General features: G+C 36.9%; 1 protein-coding gene and 1 long non-coding RNA gene across 2 annotated transcripts in view; one reads left to right on the top strand and one right to left on the bottom strand.

Moving 5' to 3' along the window:
• SLC13A1 (solute carrier family 13 member 1) overlaps window positions 1–22338 on the bottom strand; it is a gene marked incomplete at both ends in the record, with an annotated part of 93382 nt that overhangs the window by 68166 nt on the left and 2878 nt on the right. Inside the window, one exon of the mRNA XM_081287212.1 lies at window positions 5172–5300. Within this exon, the coding sequence (XP_081143338.1) occupies window positions 5172–5300 (129 nt within the window). The remainder of the gene's footprint in view (window positions 1–5171; window positions 5301–22338) is intronic.
• LOC308645155 overlaps window positions 8191–22338 on the top strand; it is a 321762-nt gene continuing 307614 nt past the window's right edge. The window contains exon 1 of the long non-coding RNA XR_014021160.1: window positions 8191–8415. This is a non-coding gene — a long non-coding RNA (uncharacterized lncRNA). The remainder of the gene's footprint in view (window positions 8416–22338) is intronic.

Genomic DNA, 22338 nt, shown 5'->3' with positions numbered 1-22338 from the left:
CCTGCACAAAAATCGACTCAATATTGATCAAACACCTAGAAATTAGAACAGAAACTGTACAACTCCTGGAAAAAAAATGTAAGGTCAACACTCCAATATATAGGTACAGGTAATAACTTTTTCAAGAGGACTCCTAAAGCTCAGGAAATAATATCAAAAATTGAGAAATGGGATGGCATCAAATTAAAAAGCTTCTACATAGCAAAGAAAACAATTGAAAATGTAAAGAAATGTGGGAGAAAATCTTTGCTAGCTACTCTTCTTTTGATATAGGGATTGAACCCAGGGTCACTTAATCAGTAACTCACATCCCCAGCCCTTTTTGTTTGTTTATTTTTATCTTGAGACTGGGTTTGCTATGATGTTGCTCAGGGCATTATTAACTTGCTTAAAGCTGGCTTTAAACTTGTGATCAGGATGATATAATCCTATCATATATCAGGCCTCAGCCTGCTGAGCCTCCAAGATTACAGGTGTAGCTGGCTGCTAGCTACTTTTCTGATAGAGGATTAATGTCTAGAATACATAAAGAACTCAACAACTATAACACTAAAAACCAAAGAGCCCAATTAATCAGTGGGCAAATGAACTAACAAAAGAAAAAAAATACTCATGGCCAACAAATATATGAAAAAAAATGTTCAACATGGTTAGCAATTAAGGAAATGCAAATGAAACCTACAATGAAATTAGCTCCGGTCAGAATGGCAGATTTCAAGAATACAAACAATAATAAATGCTAAAGAAGATGTAGGGAAAAAAAGGAACACTTACACATTTTGGAGGGAATATATATTAGTACAACCACTATGGAAATAAGTATTCAATTTCCTCAGAAGACTGGGAATAGGGCTGTGGCTGTAGCTCAGTGGTAGAGCACCTGCCTCACATGTATGAGGCGCTGGGTTCGATACTCAGAACCACATAAAAATAAATAAATATATTTTAAAAAAGACTGGGAATAGAAACACCAATACGACCCAGATATATCACTCCTCATTATTAACTCTAAAGAATTAAGGTTGTTATACCCTAGCCATACATGCATACCCAAGTTTATAGCGGCACAACTCACACAATTGCCAAACTATGAAGCCAGACTAGGTGTCTGTCAATGGATGAATTAATTAAGAAAATGTGGTGCATATACACAATGGAGTTTTATTCAACCATAAAGAAGAATGAAATTTTGCCATTTGCAGGAAACCGAATGGAACTTAAGAACATTATGTTAAGTGAAACAAACTAAACTCAGAAATTCAAGGGTTGTATGTTTTCACTCAGAGGTGAAAGCTACTGAGGAAAAAGGAAAAAGGAAGATGGGGGATCTCATGAACACTGAAAGGAGATAAGTAGAAGAGAGAAAAGGGACCAGAGGGAAGGGTGAGAGGAGGGAAAGGGAAATACTGAGAAATGACAATGGCCAAATTATTGTGTGCATGTATGAATATTTAACAATAAATTCCACATTATGTGTAATTATTATGCAACAATAATAAATATGAGGAAAAAAATCAAAGTCTGAGTAATCATGTCATTTTTCTCTCAAACTCCCCTGAAGGTTTCACTTCATTAAGAGGTAAAACCTAACAATGACTTCCTTTGGCCCTATTTGGTCCAGTCCCTCCTCACATTACCTCCTTGACATCTTCTCTCATTCCGACCTTTACTCATTCTGCTCCAGTCATACTGCAGACTTGACCTGCCTGAAGCCCTTTGCCCTGGATGTCCCCCCTTCTGCAGTGGTCATTCTCCAGATACTCAAATGGCTAACCTCTTCATCTCCTGTAAATCTTTGTCCAGTGTCACCATCTCCATGAGATCCACCCCAGCCAATATAAAACGGCTATTCTCTCTGTTATTCAGTAATATTTTGCATTTTTACTTAGCATTAATTACCTTTCTAACTCAATATTCAATTCATCTATTAATCAGACATCTTGTTTTCTCTTTTTGTTCCCCTAAAAAGTTAGGGATCTTTTGTCTGTTTCTACTTGTTGGTGTTTTTTCTAAGTGCCTGGAAATTTCTACCACATAAATATTTTCTAAGTAAATATGTAACATAACATTTATATGTATATCATTACTTATATTTACATATACAAATGTGTACATATTTCACATTTATATATACAATTCATCTATAAACGTATTTTCAATAATAATAATAATATTGATACTTCTTATGGAATATCAAATTGGGCACACCACAAATGCTTTGAATTTCAGGTTTAATTCAACAGATAAGAGAAGAGTTCAGTATTGGTCGATATTCTTCAACTAGAGTGATGTGCTCAATGAGATATAAGTGTTTAACATTGGCTTGCTAAATAGGTAAACTAGGGTTAGAACTATGGTGGCCAAAGAGAGAGGTATTTAGGGCTCTGAACTTAGAGGAGGACATTAATGACACATTGTCCTATTTAATGACAGGTTTGATATTCAAAGATGCTGAAATCGAATGCAATGATAGTTCAATACTCTCAAAACTGAATATTAAAATTGTTAATAATGCTCAGGATATTGTTTGTATCATTGTTTCCCATCAATTTACAACAACTGTTGAGAATGATACAACCATGAGGTATCATTGTTTCACATATGTTACAAAAATGGTGGAGTTGTGTTGCTTTATCATGTCCCACTTTTAGATGATTAAAATGACATGTTAAGGATTATACAGTAATTAGAACAAATATTGAGTTTTAAGCTAAGGCCTTTAAACTTAATCTCTAGCTCTTCCCAGAATACCCTGAAGCTTTGGTCAACTATTAATGAATTAACGTCATTGACCCTGTCTTGATAAAGGATCACAAGACTGAAAAACTGCCTTCTCCACTAAAATTCCTAACTGTTTTGATCACTGTTAAGCTTTCTAGGTACAGAAAGTCACATAAAGTTTTGGGAGTTCATAACCCACTTGATTCTAATGTATGAAATATGATATGTCAAGAGCTTTGTAATGTTGTGAACAACCAATAAAAAAAAGTTTAAAACAAACTTAGGCTGAAATATCAGAGTGGAGATGATAATTTACTTTTACAGCAATCTGAATGTTTCCGGAGTGATCTATTCATTTTTTTTCTCCAGTATCTAAATATTTGCTAATATATATTGAACACTTATTTTGTAAAAACTTCACATTTATTGACTAATTTAAGTTTGAAGTATGGTTGACAAACTAGAGTTAGTTCTGGGAAGTAAAAAAGATGGTGGTGATTTAGTTGGGGGTGTTCAGTTTGAGGATAGAAGTTGTGGTCTAGAAATCTTAAAGACTAGAGGTGGAATGTATAGAGGGAATCATATTAATTTTAAAAATCTAAGCAATATTGTCATGCAAACAAAAGATAAGGTTTATTTGTAGACTCTTAGATGGTACATAATTTAACAAATGAAAGTGACTAAATTTCAGACTTGAGATCAATAAAGCGAAATTGCTTCAAAGTTAAATTTATTTAAAAATGATATGATTATTAAACGTGATATGGGTTAGTTGAGGCCCATGACTCAGATAACTTTTAAAAACTGAAGGATCTATAAGAGATATTGTGGAAGAGATCCCCGCCACAGGTGATAGTGGATCTAGAATTCTCTCCCAGATCTAAGATTCTGGGACTGTTAAGTTAGTATGAGGCTGGCTGGCATCTTTGGTGATAAAGGACTCTTGGGCAGGTTTCCTCAGCTACAGAGATATAACTAATGTTGGTACCTGTAAGTTTGAAGTCTGTGGCCCCTGAATACCACAAAGAGGCAGCATATTGGAACATTTAAGACACTTTTTTTTTTATCTGATTCTATGGTAGCAGTATGTCAATATGGGGATAAGAGAAACTGAAGTATAGTCCTAGCCATGCTGTCCTCCTAACCAATGTTAATTAGAAAGAAAAGAGCCGTGGTTAGAAGGAGGAAGAAACACAGTAGGAAAAGAAGAGCAGGAAGGATCAGAAATGCAAAATGATTTGGAGTTGAAAATGAAGAAGAATGACAAGACAATTAAGAAGGGAACAGATTGTCTCTCCAGAAAAACTGTAATCAGGGTTAGTTAAAAAAAAAAAAAAAAAAAAATCTTCACCCACATTAAACACAAGCTTGCCTCAAGAGAGCAGTGTTGAACCCAGGAAGAAGACAGAAGTCCAAAGGTGATAAATTGCACTGACTGGCAACTTGAACTTGACCTTTTACCTGAGAACGTTTCAGCTGTGGTTTATTTTTATTTTATTTTTATTTTTATTTATTTATTTATTTATTTATTTTGTGGTTCTGAGATTGAACCCAGGGCCTTGTACAAGCGAGGCAAGCTCTCAACCAACTGAGCTATATCCTCAGCCCCTCAACTGTAGTTTACACAGTTGTTTGCTGGGTGTCAGAAGACGGCATGGAGATAGATATTCTGGTTTCAGTGCGTTTCATGCTTTTAATGCAAAACTGAATCCATTTTCTTCAGATGGGTACCCTTAGATTGTATAAAGGTAAGAAACAGCTCTCAGCATGAGTAAACTCTTCTCAGCAAGAACAAAATAGAAATAAATACACATGAAAGTTGATTTGCGGGGCTGGGGATGTGGCTCAAGCGGTAGCGCACTTGCCTGGCATGCGTGCGGCCAGGGTTCGATCCTCAGCACCATATACAAACAAAGATGTTGTATCCGCAGAGAACTAAAAAATAAATATTAAAAATTCTTTCTCTCTCTCACTCTCTCTCCTCTCTCACTCTCTCTTTAAAAAAAAAAGAAAGTTGATTTGCCTTTATCTTTTGAAATGGCAGTTTTCAGAGAAAGAAAATGAGGAAGCTTTTTCTTCATTAAAAACAAAAATTATTCTCCAACATGGTGAGACCGAATTCTGGTGAATAGAACAACTAACTCCTGCAGGATGTGAATGAGTTGCCCCTTTTGTTGGGAGGGAGGCACCAACAATAGATGTCCTAAAGAGAAGATGAGACTTACAATTTTCCTACAGATACATGTGATTCCAGAATTTGAAACTTATGTTTGTTCCCTAGGGAGGGACACATAGGCAGAATCCCAGAAGAAAGGAACAACTGGAAGTTTGAAGGGACTTACAGGGAAACTTTATCAACAGAATTACTGCTCCCTTTAAAAGCAGCTTTTCTAAAAAAATAAGCACAAAATAAGGAATCTAATCATGACAACATTTGCAGAAGAACTTACGTGTGTCGAACGCATGATCCCAAACATGGGGAACATTAAACCAGGCAGCAAAGCTGTGACTGACAGAGGTAGAGCTTCTGTGATCCAAAATATGGCTACAACGAAGAGTACGTAGGCACATTCTGCTTCCTGGAAAGAACAGAGGCAAAACCCAAGGTGAAATGACCAGCCTGGAGAAATCATCATTCAAACCAAAACCACATTTGCCAAATCACAGGAAAAGTAAGACTCTCAGAAGATCTCTGCATCTTAGAGTTGCCAGAAAATAATTTTTAGGGGTTTCAAGGGACAGCATTTAATATACATGAAAAACCAAAGACAGAAAAAATAACCCTCATTTCTTTCATTTTTCCATCAGAACAGAACACCATCTGGTTAATTTTCTGGGTTCATGTTTGTGCATTTGGATGTTTGTACTCACCTTCCTTTGGCCTCTAAAATGCATTCCCATTACTGCTGAGCAATAACCAGGTAATAGCCTTTCCCTTGGGGCAGGACACCTGCCTCTTAATTGCATGCCTGGTTCCTGCTCAGGTAGGACTGATGTACCCCTACCCCTTGCCCTTTCTAACTAAAAGAGGGAAAACATCCTAGGGAAATTTTTTGCTGTACTTGATTTCAAAGGAAGAACAATGATAATGAATGGTGATATGGATAAGCCTGAAACCATCTTCTAAGTGACATGAACCTGGAGGCAAAGAACTTTCTATTCTGCTTTTTGAGAAAGACACCCAAGATCCTAGAGAGACTCAACAGGAATGTGACTTAATAGAATTGGTTGCTTTGGTTGGTATATAACTGTAAGTTTCTGTTTTAGGGCACTGATAAGAAGTGGTTAAAATTCATCATCATGTTTGACTTATATAATTTTGATAAACAATCACTTGGAATTTACTAAGGGATCCATAAAAGCTGGTATTTATTATATGGCTTTGTTTTGCTCTCACACTGCTTGCTCTCTGAAAATTCTGAGTTGCATTTGAAAAATTTACAAAAAAAAATGTTACATGGGTTTAACGAGGTCTTTTATTTAAAGCTTATACAATTTCTAGCTCTGATGCCCTCTGTTTCACCTACCTCAGTCTGAGTCCTTTGGGCTTGGAGTTAATCCCCCCAACATTCCTACACTTCCAGTGGGTTTCTAAGAGATTCTTAATAAGCCAGGATTGTGTCATATCTTTATTGTGTTATCTTTTTAAAGAAAGAATAAAAGTGTTTTGATGTTGACAGTTTCTTACAGAGTCAGCGTCTATCGTCTTGACAAACAATAAAACAGCAAAGCAACGCTGAGCCTTGACTGTGTCTTCCTAAGATGCTCTCAAAAGAATTTGTGAATGCTAGTTTGATTTTAAATGCCTGTGTAGAAGAAAGGCTGTGCATTTTCTTGTAATGAGAACTCATAGATAACCCAAAATTTGTTCTTACAACTTTGTTTTCTATCATACTTGCAAAGAACTTGGATTTCAAAGATAAAATGGACCCTTTTACTGTCTTGCTCCCTCATTACAATGAACCAGCCCCCTGGTACTACTTATTCCCCTGTTATTTTATCTATTAAATCTGAACCTCCACCTCCATTCAATTCCTGCACCCTGAGCAAGGCTGTTCTGAAATGGGATCATTCTGCAAGGATCCATTTGACTTTGTCATTCCCTTACATACAGCCAGATTAAGGACTGACCATACCACTCACTCTCTGGAATACCAATCTCTACAGGTTTGCCAAAAATATCAGAGAAATAAACAGAACACATAAGACTAGCTAATTCTGATCCCACATATAACCTCTACAATAGGGGTTGAAACTTCATGTCAACCTGTGTTTCCTTCAGCAAGGAAGTCCTCAAATGCTCTGATGGGACAGCTTAATGACAGAATAAAAAGCAAAATTAAAATCATTAAATTATTAGCTATCCTGGACTACTTTAGATTTTAGCTAGCACAGAGCTGACATAAAAACATAGTCTGTGACTTTCAGTTATTTTTGAAAACAATTCAAAATCCTCATCTTGCATTCAGTCTTCTCTACTCTAACAAGACTTATATCAATACTTATCAACACCAACACTCTATTTCTAAGGAGCCTTCTTTTATTTTCCTATGCTTATATTTTTATTAATTTTTTACTTATATATGACAACAGAATGCATTACAATTTTTATTACAAATATAAAGCACAAATTTTTCATATCTCTGGTTGCATACAAAGTATATTCACACCAATTGGTGTCTTCATGCATGTACTTTGAATAATGATGTCCATCACATTCCACCATCATTTTTAACCCCATGCCCCTTCTCTTCCCCTCCCACCCCTCTGCCCTATCTAGATTTCCTCTATTCCTATCATGCTCCCCATCCCACTACCACTATGAATCAGCCTCCTTATATCAGAGAAAACATTCAGCATTTGGGTTTTTGGGATTGGCTAACTTCACTTAGCATTGTCTTCTCTAACTTCATCCATTTACTGGCAAATGCCATGATTTTATTCTCTTTTATTGCTGAGTAATATTCCATTGTGTATATATGCCATATTTTTAATCCATTCATCTATTGAAGGGTATCTAGGTTGGTTCCACAGTTTAACTATTGTGAATCGTGCTGCTATAAACATGGATGTGGCTGTGTCCCTGTAGTATGCTGTTTTTAAGTTCTTTGGGAATATACTGAAGAGAGGGATAGTTGGGTCAAATGGTGGTTCCATTCCCAGTTTTCCAAGGAATCTCCATACTGCTTTCTGTTGAGAGCCACAGCCAAAGGGGCCCCAGCAAACTTCCAGCTGCCAGCAAACTTCCAGCTGCCGGCTGATGATTGGTTCACAGCGGCCCCAGCAACATCTAGCTGATTGGCTCCTCTGCGGTGATGTTCATTGGGCTGTTTCCCTGCCCTTCAGACTGCCAGCTGATGATTGGCTCACAGCGGCCCCAGCAACATCTAGCTGATTGGCTCCTCTGCGGTGATGTTCATTGGGCTGTTTCCCTGCCCTTTCAGACCATGGACTTCTTTGGGGGACTTCTTTGGCTCCGCCCACACGACCCAGCCAATCGGCCTCAAGAGCAGGAGGATTGTGGGAGGTGGTGAGGCTTGTGTGGGTGAGAGGCTTGTGGGAAGCCGGTGGTGGCAGTTGGGCTCTGAGGGTTTTTTCCTGAGGAGCTGTTTTGTTTGGTGTTTGTAGTTCTAAAAATAAAGTTTGTTTCTTTTGACAAGTGGCTCCTGAATTGTGCCCAGCCAGACTGCGGCAGCTTTCCATATTGGCTGAACCAATTTGCAGTCCCACCAGCAGTGTATTAATGTACCTTCCCCCCTCATCCTCGTCAACACTTATTGTTGTTTGTATTCCTAATAGCAGCCATTCTGACTGGAGTGAGATGAAATATTAGAGTAGTTTTGATTTGCTTTGCATTTCTCTTAATTGCTAGCAATTATGAACATTTTTTTTCATATATTTGTTGATTGACTGTATATCATCTTCTGAGAAGTGTCTGTTCAGGTCCTTGGCCTATTTATTGATTGGGTTTTCTTTTATTTTTATTTTTTTGTTGTTTAGCTTTTTGAGTTCTTTACACACCTTTTTTATACTTGGGTTCTGATCCCTGCTCTTTGTCATGCAAACTTTGAACTCTAACTCAAATGTTCAACTATACAGTAAGCCTTCAGATTCCCTTCTATGCTAGTTTCTGCCGGTTTCTGCTCATATTCTAAACCCTTTGACCTTTTCTTACTACTTGGATAAAGTAGTTGTAAATATAGCAAGAAAATTATATTTGTTTGGCTCAGAATGTTTTATTTGTATATGTGTGTATGTATTTACAAACCAGTAGATTTTATATTAAGAATAAAGTGAATTTATGGCTTCTTTTTAGAAATGGAGAGATTCAGTTAACACTGAGATCATCTTCTTCCATGGTGACAATTCTCCTGAACCAAGGAGAGCTTACTCCTGAGAGGCTGGCAGTGTTCTCCAGTTTTACAGAGCAGCACCATGCCACTTCATACATTCTCTTCCCTTCTTGGCTTTTGTCAGCACAGGAGTGAAATCTCTGCTCTTCCTGTAAAACCTTATCTCACCATCCCAGAATCAACACTTATTGCTCACTAGGTACCTTGTGTAATGCTTATGTAGTTCATGAATCAGCAACATCAGCCTGATCCAGGAGCTTGACAAATACAGGGTATCGGGCCCTTTCCTACAAGTATCGAACCAAGATCAGCATGTCAACTCCCCATGTGATTTTTGTCTATGTTAAAGTTTGAGAAGCACGGGGCTACATGCTTATCTAGTCTTCCCTCTCATCTTTAATTCTGGGTCCAGAATCTTGCTTCCAGGTAGTACCCTTCTTCCCAAGCTGAATATCTAGATTTATATAACCCATCTGGAAAATGTGTTCATCTTTCAACATGTAGCTCAGATTTATGCCTGTCTGTAGAGCTTCTCTCAGGCATAGGTGCACATTTTATGTCTTTACATATAAGTTCTATGAGACTATAATGGCATCTGGCTAAAGCACTGTATTTACATCATCCTACAATTGTGGGAATTACTTCATTTTTCCATATCTGAAGGAAACTGAATGTCTAAGAAAGGAGGAAAGCAGAGTTACCTGGGAGTACTCTATTTTTTATTTTTTTTAATTAACACATAAATTCTATGCATTCATTATGTCCATGATGTTTTGAAGTATATTTCTTTATGGAGATGTGTATGTGTGTGTGTGTGTGTGTGTGTGTGTGTGTGTGTGTGTGTATGTGTGTGTGTGTGGTGTGTGTGTGTAGTGGAATGGCTAAATATAGCTAAATAACATATACATTACCTCACATTATTATCATTTCTGTGATGAGATCACTTTACTTATGCTGTAATAACATTTTTCAAAAATACAGCATATTATTAACAGTAGCCAATATATTGCACAATAGATCTATTGACCTTATTCCTCCTATCTTTTGAGCAACATTGTCTCAACCCCCTACAACAACCACCCCAGTCTTCTCTACTTCTATGAGAGATCAACTTTTTTTAGATTCCATATATGAGTGAGATCATGCAGTGTTGGTCTTTTTTCATTGTTAAATCAAACACATTTAACATAATTTCCTCCAGATCCATCCAGATTTTCATAAATAAGAGGATTTAATTCCCTTTTGTGAATGGATGTACTCTATTGTATATATGAACCATATTTTCTTTTTTAAAGTATATTTTTAGATATAGTTGGGCACAATACCTTTATTTTATTTGTTTATTTTTATGCAGTGCTGAGGATCGAACCCAGCTCCTCACACGTGCTAGGCAAGCACTCTACCACTGAGCCACAATCCCAGCCCAAGAATCATATTTTCTTTATCTTTTTATTCATTGAATATTAGGTTGATTACTAATCTTGCATATTGTGCTGTAATAAATAAGAGAATGCAAATAGCTTTTCTATAAACAAGTTCCATTTCCTTTGGATATATACCCAGTGCCAAGATTACTGCATCATTTTGTAGTCCTGTTTTTAATTTGTTGAGTAACCTTCATAGTGTTTTCTCTGGTGGCTGCACTAAGTCATATTTCCACCAATAGTGTGCAAGAGTTCCCTAATCTCTACATCCTCACCAGAGCTTGTTATCTTTTGTCTTTTTGATAATAGTCTAAAAGAAGTGAAATGATGCCTCGCTGTGGTTTTAACTTGCATTTCCCTAATGATTAGTAGTACTGAGCATTTTTAGTATATCTTTTGGCCATATGTATGTCTTCTTTTGAGAACTGTCCATTCAGGCTCTTTGTCCTGATTTCTTTATTTTCTTACTATTGGATCTTTTGAACTCTTTAAATACTTTGGATATCAACTCCTTACAAATAATAATAAGCCCTAATTAATAATGAGCTTAGGATAATAAACCCTGGTTATTGGTTCATTTTTTCTTACTAATGAGTTGTTTGAGCTCATATGTATTTTGAATATTAACGCTTTATAAGATGCGTAGTTTGCAAATATTTTCTCCCATTAATTAGGTTGTCTTTTCACTCTATGGATTGTTTCCTTTGTTGTGCAGAATCTTTTTAATTTGATACAATCCCATTTGCCTAGTTTTGCTATTGTTTCTTATGTTTTTTGTCCAAAAAAATCATTGACAATTCCAATGTCTTGAAGCATTTGTCTTATGTTTTCTTCTAGTACTTAAGTAGTTTCAGGTATTTTTAAGTCTTTAATCCATTTTGAATTGATTTTTGTGCATGATGTGAGATAAAGGTCTAATTTTATTCTTCTGCATGTGGATATCAAGTTTTTTCAATACTATTTATTGAAGAGACTATCATTTCCCATGTGGGTTTGGCACCTTGGTTTAAAAAATTTTTGTTGTAAATGCAGGGATTTATTTCTGGGTCTCTTTTTCATTCCATTGCTCTATGTGTCTGTTTTTATGCCAGTATCATGCTGTTTGGGTTACTAAAGCTTTATAGTATATTTTGAAGTCAGATAGTATGATGTCTCTAGCTTTGTTCTTTTTGCTGAAGATTACATAGGCTATTCAGGGTCTTTTAGGGATACATATAAATTTTAGAATTGTTTGAGTGCTCTTTAATGAGCAGGATGATCATCTGCCCCAGTTTTCTCAGGACAGTGCTAGTTTATACCTGTTTTACAGGTGATTCTTATTAGCATCCCCTTTCATTCTCAAAAGTTTCCCTCTTTAGCTGATAAATTATGCACACATTCCATTGATGGGTCTATCCCGGGAATTCCTCCTTTCTCCAGTTCCCTTTCTTTCTTCTTTAAAAAAAAAAAAAAAATTCTTGTTGTTGTTTTCATGGACCTTTATTGTATTATTTATTTATATGGGGGTGCTGAGAATCAAACCCAGTGCCTCACACATGCTAGGAAAGCACTCTACCACTGAGCCACAACCCCAGTACCCAGTTCCCTTTCTTTATTCTATGATTTTTCTTGGAGTTGGGGGCAAGAAAGCATCTTTTCTCTTCAATATTCCCTAGGCATTCAATAACATAAGACTAATCCAAGAATAATCCCAAACGTTTTCTTAAGACAATATAAAAATAAAATTTATGGGGTTATTGGTATGCTTTGAAATAAAAAAGATCTCTGAATGCTTTTTCCAGGAATAAGAAAAGTACAAAATACAGAGGAGAGCAAACATTTTATCTTTTTCTGTTATGAGGGTAAACAGATTCTTCTGATGAAGAAGAAAACTCAGAAGTTATCTATGTTACAACTCAGAAAGGGTCCTGGCAATTCAATTCATAGAATCATCTTTGAGGTAGAAAATACAATGGCTCCATTTTGTCATTAGAAATTCATAGATTTATCCATTATCTCAAGCTACATCATCCTTTTTTTTTTTTTCCTGTTGATCTCTTCTAGAGTTCGGAGGGGTTTTTGTTTCTTTGTTGTTACTTCTCTCTCTTTCTCTACCTTTTTAAGAGGCCCCTTACTCCCAGATCAGAAACACCACACACTGTCAATGCCAATGCCCATTACCAGCACCACTACTACCACAAAAGAGCAATGAGAAATTACTGAAATGTGTACACTTAGAAATGGTTAAAATGCTAAATTTTATGTCACATGTATTTTCTCACAATAAAAATTAAGGGGGAAAAAAAGAACAATGAGAAAATACTGAAGCAGCAATAAAAGAACCAATTGTCAAATAAAAGAGAAAGTGAATCTTTTATCCCCCTGCTCAACTCAAGTCTAGTGGAAGTCACTGATACAGCTGATATCATTATTATAATTAACTCTGCAACCAGAATGAGTACACATTTTAATCAAATTCTGTCCCAGAGATAGCAAAGTACTTTAGTATTATGAATTCTTGAACTGAGTGGCAGAAACAAAAGTAATGTCTGCTTTCATCTTGTGAAGAAATACACATAAATGAAAATGATTTGGAATTCTTACAAAAAAACTTTTTAAATCATAATTCCTTTTCAAAATCCTATATATGAAATAAACAAGAGGAGGAATAGAAGGAAGAGGAGGAGAAAGAGGACAAAGGAAAATCTTTAGGAAACTTGTTCAAAAATAAAAATGACCATTGTCTGTCTGTTCAAAACCCTCTATAAACCTTAGCCGTTCCAAAATTTTACATCAAGAAGTTCAGCAGACAAACCACGTTCAGCCAGGCACAGGCTGATACAGATGTCATAGATTCCATTACAGACAGGGCAATGCCACTTAACCCCTGTTGCCTGCTCTGGGTGTGCTCTGGCCCTCCCTGGCCTTTTCACAGCCGTCTCCATCCTTCCTACTGCAAGGAGCTTCTGCCACAGTAAGAGTGATAATCATTCACAGGAAGGTCCTGTTACTTTACATTAAAATATCAAAGAAGTAAAAGTTTTTTAGCTGTAAGTTTCAAAAGAGTTTTAAAACTTACAAAACATTCAAAACAGATGGAAAGTAATATGTGTTTGTATACCTTATCATAGTTAACAAACATTGACATTTCTTCACATTTAGCTTGAATTTTTCAAAATAAACAAAACATTTCAGTGAAAGAAGACTGATGAGTGCCACCTCCTCCTGACCTTCTCCTCTGGGCGTGACAATGTCAATCACTGTGTGGAAGGTAGACTTTGTCCTTTCTGTCCATGCTTGTGTTATTTTGGTACATGTAGAGATTAATATCTTAATAAGCAACATATGGATTTAGAATTAATGATAATATGATATACTTATTTCGATATTTTATATATTTGATATTTTATATATTTATTTTGATTTAATATTTAGATAGCATTTTGTAACTTTGTTTCTTTTTATTCATTTATTTGGCTCAAATGAATTCATGTTGATAAATGTGTAACTACTGTCAATTCATTTTAAGTGGATATAGCATACCTTTTTATGACTATATTAGGCATTTATTTGCTTGTGTTTCTACTGGTGACTGTTTGCCACCCCTGCCCGATTTTTCAAAAAAGTTGTTCTGAGCATCTTAGTGCTTAGCTCCACATGGATACAGGAAAGAGATATTCTATGCTGGCATAGAAAGCAAATAGCAAAATTTAGTGGTGGAAGCATCCATTTGAACTTTCCTAGTTATTGCCCATTTTCTGTCCAAGACAGTTGTACTAATTTATATCAGCACTAATGATATGAAAAGGTCCTCCTTCCTCCCCTGTTTCTACTCTTTAAAAATAATTTATTGTAATATTATCACTTCTTAAATTTCTATAGCTCTTCAATAAGATTTATAATTTGTATGACAAGTTGCTTATCTTACATTCCTATGAAACTTGCCCTGTTAGTTTTAAGCTTTTATTCTTTTTTTTTTTAACAAGATCAAACTTTTATGCTGGGAATGCCTTCTTGACCTTCGGTCCTTGGTCTACTTTTACAGTCATGCCCCAGTATATTAGTCTGTTTTATATTGCTATAACAAAATATTGAGGATGGATAATATGCAAAGAGGTATATGTTGCCCAGAGTTTTGGAGACTGAAAGTCCAAGATAAATTGGGCCCTTTTCTTTGGCTTCTGATGTGGGCCTCATGGTGAATGGCATCGGAATAGGGAGTGCATGCGAGAGGGGTCACATGGTGAAACAGGAAGCCAGAGACCAGGAAGGGATCACTCTTGGCTCTTTTTATAATAATTCACTATTATGGAATCTAATTGGGGTCTCAGAAGAATACTTTAGTCCCCTTCAGAAATCAGCATCTTCAATGACCTAATTACATCCTACTAAGCCCCATGTCTTAAAGGTTTCATAACCTTCAAACATCATTACACTGGGGACCAAGCTTCCACTACATGAACTCTTCAGGTTATACCAAAACCATATCCAAATCATAGCACCTGTTAGCCAAACTTCCTTCATCATTGGCAAGTCTGTTGCAGATCCAAAGCTGAGCCTCCCTCTCATTATCTCCCCTAATTACTCAACAGGACCCTGGACCCGCTATATCTTTTCCTGTGAACCACAGAGTTAAATTCCCATCATATTGTTCTGAGGATGGAACCAATTCCCATCTTACTCTCAATAGACTATTCTCTTCTACTGGTTAACTTAATGCTGATTGAAGTCTCTAGACTGGCTTGATGGGTACCTCTGACCCAATCATCCCTGAGGGATCATGGTGGCCCTTTCCAGTAATTCCCCTTTACCCTGTCTATGGTCTACTTATATACCCCCTGGATTCCCTTATAGGCACCTTAGTGTGGCTTGAGATCCCACTAGTGTTCCAGGTTCACACCTCCTCCACCTCCCTCAACAAGTGTGGGGCAGGACAATTGTGGCAGCTATTTTGGTGCAGTAGATGTTTCTTATGTGGGAAAAAAGTCAACATCAACTACAGGAGGCCCAGTTAGTCATGGCCAAGGAACTGTACTACCAGCTACAATTGAGAACCAATGGTCTTGAGACTCTTGCTGCCTCCTTTGGCTGTTGGGGGCCATGGTCTTAGACAATACCATTTCTCTCAACTATCTTTTGGCTTCCCAGGAAAGATTTTGTTCCCTGGTCAATAAATTCTGTAGATGATGGGTAGATGATGTTCGTTAGATAGCTCAGGTGCTCTGTGACTTTAAACAAACCCAGATCAATATTACTCAGATCATTACCCACATTCAAGAAATTCCTCTGTCCTTTGATTATTCTTCTGGTTGACTTCCACAGCCTCCAGGACACTTAACTCTCCTTATTTAACTCTCCATGGCCTTCCATTATTCTTCTTTGCATTCCTTTGGATTTGACTCCTCCTCATCCTCCTTCAGAAGATCTACTTGTTAACATCTGACTGACCATGGGGTATACTTTCAAGCCTGGCACTCTCTAGATTATTGACCACTACATTGTCAGGGTACTGAGTGTAGTAAAACACAAGAGACTCTAAAATTAATGGCAGACATAAGGCCAATTTAGGCATCTTTCAAGCTGATATTTTGTGCGACTTGGCAGTATAGTGGAACCTAGACCAGAGCTTTTCAATCCTGACTCTGTAGTTTTCAAGAGACAAGGCCACCTCAGCACAGGTTAGAACAAACTTTTCTCTTACAAGAATAACTTAAACTTCCTTTATGAAACTGGAAACTGATACAGGCTGAATTGATGTATGAAGAAGGGGTAAAAATTGCCCAGACTAAAAATGATCCAATTGGTCAGTGGTCATCTGTGTCTGGTCCATGCTATGGCCTGCTGCTGCCATTCAACCCATTCATACATGAATGCTATCAGAAGAAACTGCTGGAGCATTAATTGATATCTAAGATTCATCTTTGTTGAGATTTGAACCAAAATAGAGAAGTTGCCCCAAGGTAAACTAGTTAACTAGAACCACATGGAACCCCAAACACAGCACATCTGTGTTTTTTTTTTTTAAATTAACTCTCACAGTTACTATTTTAATTTCTAACTCTTTTTACAGTCACCTATTCTTGCTTTATTCTTCCATTTTTAAAACATTATTTTTGTGGGTTTTTTTCCTTTCCTCATTTACTGATTTCTTCTATTGTTTACTTGGAATTTCTTAATTGTCCTATTATATCTTAAAATTTTATTTTTGGATTTATCCTGGGTGGTAGTTGTTTTATTTGGGGGCTTTCTCTTTCTGTACTCATCCTTCTTTATCCAGAAGTTTTACAGTTGCCTCCTATCAGTCCTTAGTTCTCAGTCCAGGCTGGGTCTTCCTTTCCAGCTGGGGTTCCCTTTCTGCCAGGACAACCTAGACACAGGTCTCTGTCTGGGACAGGAAGCTGGGGTGAGGCCCCTTCTGGCTGGGTGGCCAGTTTGTCGGCTTCTCATAGGCTGTGCTTATCCAACTCTTTTTTTTTTTTTTTCTTTTATAGCTTCAAGAAAACCATTTTCTAGTTTGGCACTGAATTGATTCTGACCCCAGAATGATTTGGAGCAACTTTATACCACAGGTTCGTACTTTCTCATCTGTGTTCTACTACTCTGTGTCATCACATGTCTTGATCCCAATAGAAAACCCTAAATCCATCCGAGGTGTAAGATTCTGTAGTATAGGAACCTCTTTCTCTTTGCTTTGTTCCTCTTCTTTTTCTGTCCCCTCCTCGCCTGACACCAGATACCTTGACCCTCACTCTAGTGGGCAGGTTGGCTTTCTATTTTTCCCAGAGCTGTCATCTTTCTTTCCAACAAACGGAACTGCAGCTAAAACGTTTACTCACAGATGTGAATTCCCATAGCTGTCATGCTCCCACTTCCCAGGGCCCCATTAACTAGGTCATAGTTATATCTTGTCTTAACTACCTCAACTAACTGGAGCCAGGGGACTTCCTGAAGACATAGGAAAGGCAAATAAAGTCCTGACTAGGAAATTGGGGTAATAACTTTATTTTTTTTTCCTCTCACAAATGTCAGACTGTAAAATTATCTTGGGAAATGAGGCTGTTTGTATTTAAATATCACCTTGATTTTCTTTTAAATTATAGCCTCAGATGGGTTAAAATATAAATTCTGCTTTAAAAAATCTTTTTTTCTTCCTTTTCTCTTTTTCTTAATGATGCACTTACTAATATCTGGGAGAAATTTGGCTGATGAATTAGTACTTATGTGGGTACAATCTTCTCTCAGCACAGCTTGAGAAAAGTAGGACCAATCACAAGTCTCAATCACTGCAATTGATTTTCTAAAGGGAACACAAAGCAATTAAGAAACCAAGAAAACCATGCATTCTAAGTCTCTGTGTTACAAGAAAAACACTATTATTATCTAACAGAGCTTGTGAAAGACTTTACACAGTTCATGATATACTTACCCCTACTGTGGTAGTGATTTCTCAAGATTCAATCCATACTAATTATAAAGCTTAAAATGTTGAAATGTCCTCATCTTGGGACATGGAGAGTGTGAAGGAGCTCAACTACAAAGTCGAAAAAAAATAGCTAGTATTTTTTTTGTTTATTTTTATACAAATGGGGTAGCAGAAAAGAATTGGTGGCTCCACTATGCCAATCACCTGTTTTGCACTCAACCTCTGCACCTACCCAACACCAGCTGTGGTTTTTAAACCCACACAGTGGAGCTAGAAATAACCGTAGAGATCATCTAGTTCTCCAAACTGATCGTGTGTTTGGTGGGACCAAAATGAAGTCTATGAATTAATTTTCAAATCATCTAGGGACTTTTCTAAATATGCAGTTTCCTGTGCTTCCGAAATCCAGAGTTTAAAATGTTACACAAATACCTCAGGTAAGTCTGGGACAGTTGATATACAGATATTTGAGACTTAAATGACAGTCTTGTTCATTCGAAGGATGAGGAAATGGGCACCAGAGGTATATGTCAGAATCACCTGGAAAACTCAAGAATATGCTAATATTCTGAATATTCATAAAAAGGTAAGTCAAAGACAGGTGGGGCTATGGTGTGGTGAGACTCCCTCAGTCTCTTAGCCATCACGGTCAAGTTTACTCTGTACTCTAGTCTGAGAGAGGCTTCATCTCAATGTGTGTTTTGTGATTGCAAATGCAGGAACAAGGTAGTAGGGCAAACTGAGAATGACTCTTAAGAATCTGAAATGAACAGATCAGATCACTGTGAAAGAGCAATGTCATTGATGTGCTTGGGAGTCAGACAGACTTGTGTTCAGATGAGACCAGGTGCTTTCAGGGTAATATGGCCACAGATCAGACTTATGTTCAAATGTTCTTGTTGCCTTTATGGACTGTGGGGCTTTGGATAAATTTCTCACATAATTGTTGAACTGTAAAATAGATATAATAGTGACTATTTCTAATAGTTGTTATGAGGATAATTGTGACCATTCACATTTATTATTGTTGCCAAACAAGGTGAAAAAAAAATAAGCCCATAATGGGAGAAAAATTAAGCTTTGTGAAAGAGACACCTCCTCATTACACCTACATTCTTGTTCTGCCTCTGAGTCACTCTTCAATCTGTTAGAAGCTTTTTCCTTTCATCGCCTTCTTTCTTCTACATCCTATCCTTCCCTCAAGTTCTAGCTTAAGTTGCAGTCATTCTGCCACAGGGAATCATCCATCCATCCAGTCTAGTTATTGACTATCTCCTTTGGGAGATAGTTTGGTACTTGGAGAGACAGAAATTGTAAAATATGCTCCATGCCTTTAGTTATTTGCCATTTGGAGGGGGAGGCAAAGGTAACAGCCAAATGGAATGCATATCATAATGAAGGGCGATGTAGCTACCATGCACTGAGACCTGGAGGAATCATTCTCAGTTCACAGCACAGCCTGAAACTTCCCAAGAAGGACAGGGCAAAAGGAGAGGGTGTTCTATCAGGAAGACACATATGAGCAAAAGCAGAGGGTAGAAAGAGTTGTGGGCATGTTAGGAACTGCAAATGCTAACATGGAAACTTGAGCATGGGAGTTTGAGGGAAGTTGTTAGAATGCATGACAAAATCTTGAATATCCATCAGTGTATACGTGCTTCCTGTAGATATTTTTCCCTCTGATGGTGAAAGAAAGTCATCAAAGAAGTTTAACCAGAGATATAATAGGACCGGGTTGGCATTTTGAAAGTACTACTCTGGCAGGAGACTTTGAAGGAGTGAGTGTGCAATGTGATGCATGAAAAAAAGAGATGCAGAAATCCTCCAGGAGGGCAGGGACAATAGGAAGGAAGAGTAGAGAGCAGGTGAGGCAGAGAGGAGATTTAAGAGGATTCAGATGCAGGAGATAAAGCACGATCTGAGTGATGGGACTAATGGATGATGGAAGTGACACAAAGGTTTCAGGCCTGAGAACAGGGTGAAGGGAAGCAGCTGTCTCTGGAATAGAAAAAATAGAAGGAACTGCAGGTCAAGGGCCAGTGGGATTGTGAATGGTTGGGGGAATGGAGGAGCTGGTGAGAAATGAGTCTATTCACCTGTCAATTACACATTCACAGCACATATTATTTTTTTAATCATTTGGCAAATGTTTATATATCACCTTATTTTATGATTAATGTTTGTGATTGTATATGTTGACTTTTCAGCAATATTCTGCAAGGTACTCAAAGGCAGAAATATTAATTTAAATTTTTGCTTATATCACACCGTTAACTGACCCAACAGTTGGAGATCAAAGTTTATGTAAAATATTCATGATATAAAAAATATCAAATTTGGATATTCTGGTTTTGTTCATCTGTCACATCATTATTAGCATGTTTTTCCTGTTTTTTCCCCACATCATTTCCATGTTCTTTAGTGTCTAAAATGTCCACTTCCTTTACGTTTATAGCATAATGTCCTGTGTCTTAAATCCATACATTTTAAATGAACATTTAAAACAATGTTAGTTGTTCTAGTAACATATGTAATTCTTCAATTTTGCACTTTAAAAGCTCTTTATGATTTCCTGTAATTTCTCCCCTTCCTCCCCTTTCACTTAGTCTTTTTTATAGTTCTCTCCCACTCATTTTCATTTTCTTAACAGCCCTCCTAACCTCCTTCCTTCCCCTGCTAGTAGATCCTTTGTCCCTTTAAGGTTTATATTTCCTTATAATCATTATATTTCACTCATCTATCAATTGTTTTTTTTTTTTTTAATTTAGCACTAAGGCTCATTATATGCCAATCGAAAGTCACAATGCCTCAAGTGACCACATCATGAAGGAGATTCAGGCAGCACAGATTAGGGGCAGAAATGGAGCTGGCCCTCTCAGCCAAGTCCACACTCCTGGCTCCTGCTGCCTCAGGCACTGATGCCCTTCCATGTCTCCTCTCTCATTCTTGAATTCTTCTCTCTTTAAGTCTTTCTAGGTTATAAAATATTTTCTACAGAAAGCCAGAAGAAGTACCTGAGAAAAAAACAGAAATCTTTCCTGAATTTTACAACCCATCAACTAGAGAATACTGCTTGTCTTTTCCTTGTAGCAAGGAGTCCTAATTAGTAGATAAACTGAATGGAGTGAGGCATAACTAGAAGACAGGCACTTACAAATACAATATGTCATTCAATTTTCTCCTTACTTCTCATCTTTTTGTTTCAGGAATAGAAATATAGAGAAAAACCAAGCTCTGTAAAAATAAGTAATAAAATAGTACTAAAATTTACAAAATGATAGAAATAGTCATAGAAGATCACAGTTGTGTAGGGAACCTCATTAGAACTATGGCATGTAGCTGAGACTGGTTTTTACAACTTATTGTGAAATACTTAAGGACTTTCCTTTCCAAAATGAGAAAGTTCAGTGTAAATATTTCATTTAAACAAACAAATAGGAGTTATATTATAAGCTTGTTTACTGATCATTAACTACTAATAGGGGAAGAACTGGGTACTTTTATATTTAGTTGACAATTATAAAATATTTGTGATGCATCAGTATAAATAAATAAGGAAATGAAAGTTCCTTAGGAAAGGTACATCCATGCCAGTGCAATAGGAATGCCCTTGTTACTACCATGGAAGCTGAAAAGACACACATATTCAGTTGTAATTAAGATTGCTGGCTCTGGTCAGACAGATGTTGATTGAAAACTTCTGCATAGCCAACTTACATGATTTTGTCTCTTTTTCTAATTAGCACATTTTGGATCATAATAATAATACAGAATTCATAAAGATTAAATTTGTGCTTCTATTTGACTTATGTCCACAAGCTCCTGGGGTGAAGCATGTTCTCCTTTGCCAGAAAATATCATTCCCATGAAAACACTGAAAAACACAGTCCCAGGGTCCCTGCCAGCTAGAGAAATTAGTATACTAGCCCAATAGCACAACTAATGGTAAGCATTTAGACACAGGTATGAAGGTATGTGGTATCATATCTTGATGCACCAACATGCCCAGCTTGTATAGCTGGGACTTTGGGACAATGAGCAGTTGTCACATTTCTGAGTAGTCCCTTGCTTCAGTTTTCAAAGATTTCTCTCCAGTGATTAGAGTCACTACAATGCTCTAGCTTAAAGACTTTGATTGGCATCATGTCAATTGAGGAAGTGGCTAAGATAGATCTGCTGTTCTGCCTGTCAGGAACTTTATGATAAAGAGAACTACCTGAGTTGCTGATAAATGATTAAAAAAAACCACTGAGAGTAAATCTTCAAAAACAAAATATGTAGAAAAGTCTAACACAAAATCACTGTTAATCCATGACTTCTGAGTTCTGACAAAACCCAAGTTTAAAGCCATTTTCTATAGCATCTTGATGGCCTTTACTGAGGCCTTCCAATGTGAAATAAGAATGATAGCACATAGGTAATCACTTGTTGGTTTGCA

Source organism: Spermophilus citellus (genome assembly GCF_964194105.1).
Source record: "Spermophilus citellus genome assembly, chromosome: 3".
Lineage (NCBI taxonomy): Eukaryota > Metazoa > Chordata > Mammalia > Rodentia > Sciuridae > Spermophilus > Spermophilus citellus.
The sequence above is the reverse complement of the archived record's forward strand: the minus strand, read 5'-3'. Positions and strand labels throughout refer to the sequence as shown.